A 3,463-nucleotide genomic window follows, 5' to 3' on the forward strand; every position below is an offset into this window, starting at 1 on the left:
TGAACCCAGGAGGCGGCGGTTGCGGTGAGCTGAGATCGCGCCATTGCACTCCAGCCTGGGTAACAAGAGCGAAACTCTGTCTCAAAAAAAAAAAAGTGGATGTAAAATAATATCTTACTGTGGTTTTGATTTAGGTTTCCCTTGTGACTGTGGATGTTGAGTACCTTTTCATGTGTTTATTGGTCATTTGTGTATGTTCTTTGGAGAAATGTTTAGTCACATCCTTTGCCCAATTTTTAGTTGGTTTATCTATCTTTTTATTGTTGAGTTGTAAGTTTTCTTTACATATTCTTGATTGATTGTATTTGAGATCATTTTTGATTTTGATATGTCCAAAATACTTGGACTCCTTTCATCATTATCAAAACATATCAGTGGACAAAATACACTCACCATGGCATTGCCTCCTGCTTTGCTCTTGCCTGTCATTTTGTTAGAGTGTGTTCCTCTCTCATTGGTGCTTGCTCTATAGTGATAATCAGACTTACGTGACAGGTAACATCTTACATTTATAATGTTGTACTGTTTTCAGAGCATTTTCACAGACACTATTTTGTGTTTTCCTCCTCCTCCTCCTCTTCCTTCCTTCCCTCCCTCCCTCCCTCCCTCCTTCCTTCCTTCCTTCCTTCCTTTTTTCTTCTTTTCTTCTTCTTCGAGATGGAGTCCCAATCTGTCACCTAGGCTGGAGTGCACTGTCACAATCTCGGCTCACTGCAACCTCTAACTCCCAAATTCAAGTGATTCTTTGTCCCAATCTGTCACCTAGGCTGGAGTGCAGTGGCACAATCTCGGCTCACTGCAACCTCTAACTCCCAAATTCAAGTGATTCTCTTGCCTCAGCCTCCCAAGCAGCTGGGATTACAGGTGAACTACTACGCCTGGCTAATGTTTTTGTATTTTTAGTAGAGACGGGATTTCACCATGTTGGCCGGCCAGGCTGGTCTCGAACTCCTGATCTCAGGTGATCCACCTGCCTCAGCCTCCCAAAGTGCTAGATGTGAGCCACTGAGCCCAGCCTATGTTTTCCATTATTATCTCTGTTTTGTGGATGAGGAAACTGACTCTAAGGTTCAATAACTTGCCCAAGGTCAGAAAGCTAATAGAATACAACTGACCCTTGCACTCACAAATTCTAATACTTGCCCAGTGTTCTTTCCCTGGGCTGTCTCTTCCTAGTCTGAACTCCTTCAGTGTTGATCCTTCTGATCTTTGGGCTCTTTTTCATTCACTCATTATAAAACAGGCTTCTCTGATATTTTCTAATACATTGACCTACCCTTCCCACCTTCAGTTAATTACTGACGATCCTTCAGTGCCCTCAAATTGAAATGCCTAAATTAGGTACAGTGGTAGATTCTTTGGAGAGCATGTCGTCTCAGTGATGTTCTAAATCAGTACATTTCCACTTTTTGTCTAGGTCAATCAGCTCAAAATTTCCATGCAGTCAGTTTTACAGGAGTGGAAGATTTATGATCAACTCTATGATGAAGTGAATATGGTGACAATCCGATTCTGGTACTGCGTGGAACACAGCAAGCCTGCGGTGTTATCATTGGAGGCCTTGAAATGCCAGGTGGAGAACCTTCAGGTAAATTAACCAGAGCTTGGCACGGTGTATTATTGGCAGGAAGTTACAAATGGGAGGAAGCACAGTAATGGGCATAATTGTGTTTGTGCCTTCCCACAGAGAAGAACATGGAATATTAAATAGCAGTTTCAAAAGGATAACTGGAAATTCCAAAATAAGTCACATGAGCCAAATCAGGAAACATTGTAAAATGTTCGAATTTTGAATGGAAAATGTTGAATCTTCCTTTATTTTCCATGTTTATATTATTTCACAATTGAAGGTTTTTGGGGGGGCTTTTTTAGTACCCTTAAGTGCTAAGTACTTAATATTACTTAGTACTTAAAAGTTCAGCCTCAAGTAAAGAATGCCTTCTTTACTGTTTTCTTCCCATCCATAATAGTTTATCAGACTTCTATAACATTTGAGTGTGTGTTATTGCTACATAGCGGCAAGTGTTGAGAAGCTGCTGCCTTCTTTGGAAGTAGCCGGGCCATTCTGAAATGTATTTCTTGTATGTCATCTTAGTCTTTGCAAGATGAAGCTGAGAGCAGTGAAGGGAGTTGGGAGAAACTCCAGGAGGTTATTGGCAAACTCAAAGGTCTCTGCCCCTCAGTTGCTGAAATAATCGAAGAGAAATGTCAAGATACTCATAAAAGGTATGCCTTAAGATATAATTTGAATGATAGGTATCTATCTTAATGACTTGTGGTGAATGAGGGGGCATAGGCACTGTAAAGTCTTCATCCTCTGAGATGGCTGGTTTCCTATTATTCTGGTGTCTTCTGCTTTGACGGATCCAGTCTATGTAAGATTCTATGCCATGTGGGCTGTGACATTCCTCGTACAAGTGTTTGGTATAATTAGTCTAGAAATGGCTTAATTACAGCCCCAGTGTACGTACTTACAGAGGTATAGACCAAATGTCAAGTTCAATCTCAGAAACACCAAAGTCAGAGGCAGAAACAGACAAAGGGGTAGGCCAGATGGGCAGTCTACAGGGGGTGTTAAGACATCACTGGAAACATTATAAGGTGGAAGAAAGGGGGTGTTAGAATATCTATTGGGGAGGGCATTTGTGGTGTTGGAAGGAATTCTTTAATGAACTATTTACGGTAGGATATAAAAGCTCCCTTTAAGGAGTGTGGCCCTAGTTAATTGTAGGGCTTTTATTTTGATAAGTGGGATATAAAAGTTGGCCTCCAGCCAATTGATTAGAGATAGGGATTAAGAGTTATGCTACTTTAAATGTCCTTCTTTATTTTTCCTCTGTGCAGATTCAGCCTCTCTTGTAAATCAACTTTGAGCAAGTAATGAACAAGGGATTCCAAATTATGTACCCTGCAGTGGTGCCCTTAGCTCTTGATCCAGTCTTTATTTAAAGAGGGGGAGGAGAAAGACTAAGAGGAACCTTCAAATGCTTTTGACTCCACATACAATATCAGGGCTACCCTCAAAACATGTGGCAGGGCAGTCTGTTGCTAAAGGAACTCAGTTGTTGCACTGCACTTGTTGGCACAAGAATATGTTGGAAGACATGTTTAAAACATGCATAGCAAAAATACGGAAGAAAACAGTACCAAAATGCTAATAGTAGTTACCTCTGGATAAATGAGATGTCAGGCATTTCTTAACTTTATCATGGAATAGCAAGTAGGTAGGATAGATAGATAAAAAGAAAGACATACCTGGAGGGATTTTGTTTGCTTTTTGACAGTGACTATATGTTGTATTTATAATTAGGGACAATCTTATTTTAAAAGACAGTTCTGATAAGATTTTTGAAATGCATAAAAGTAAAGCAGTCTGTTTTCCACCTTCTATTCTTTTTTTTTTTTTTTTTTTTTTTTTTTTTTTTTTTTTTTTTTTTTTTTTTTTTTTTTTTTTTTTTTTTTT

The 3,463-nt window shown here is 39.5% G+C and overlaps 1 protein-coding gene across 11 annotated transcripts in view; it reads left to right on the forward strand.

Annotated features, from left to right (window-relative positions):
• The window catches only part of SYNE2 (spectrin repeat containing nuclear envelope protein 2), a 405,273-nt gene that overhangs the window by 316,796 nt on the left and 85,014 nt on the right, over positions 1-3,463 (forward strand). For all 11 annotated transcript variants that reach the window (XM_017533965.2, XM_017533967.2, XM_017533970.2 and 8 more), the window contains 2 exons: positions 1,418-1,588; positions 2,096-2,226. In XM_017533965.2, coding sequence (XP_017389454.1) covers positions 1,418-1,588; positions 2,096-2,226 — 302 coding nt within the window. The remainder of the gene's footprint in view (positions 1-1,417; positions 1,589-2,095; positions 2,227-3,463) is intronic.

The sequence above is a fragment of the Cebus imitator genome, unplaced genomic scaffold (assembly GCF_001604975.1).
Source record: "Cebus imitator isolate Cc_AM_T3 unplaced genomic scaffold, Cebus_imitator-1.0 Scaffold83, whole genome shotgun sequence".
NCBI lineage: Eukaryota > Metazoa > Chordata > Mammalia > Primates > Cebidae > Cebus > Cebus imitator.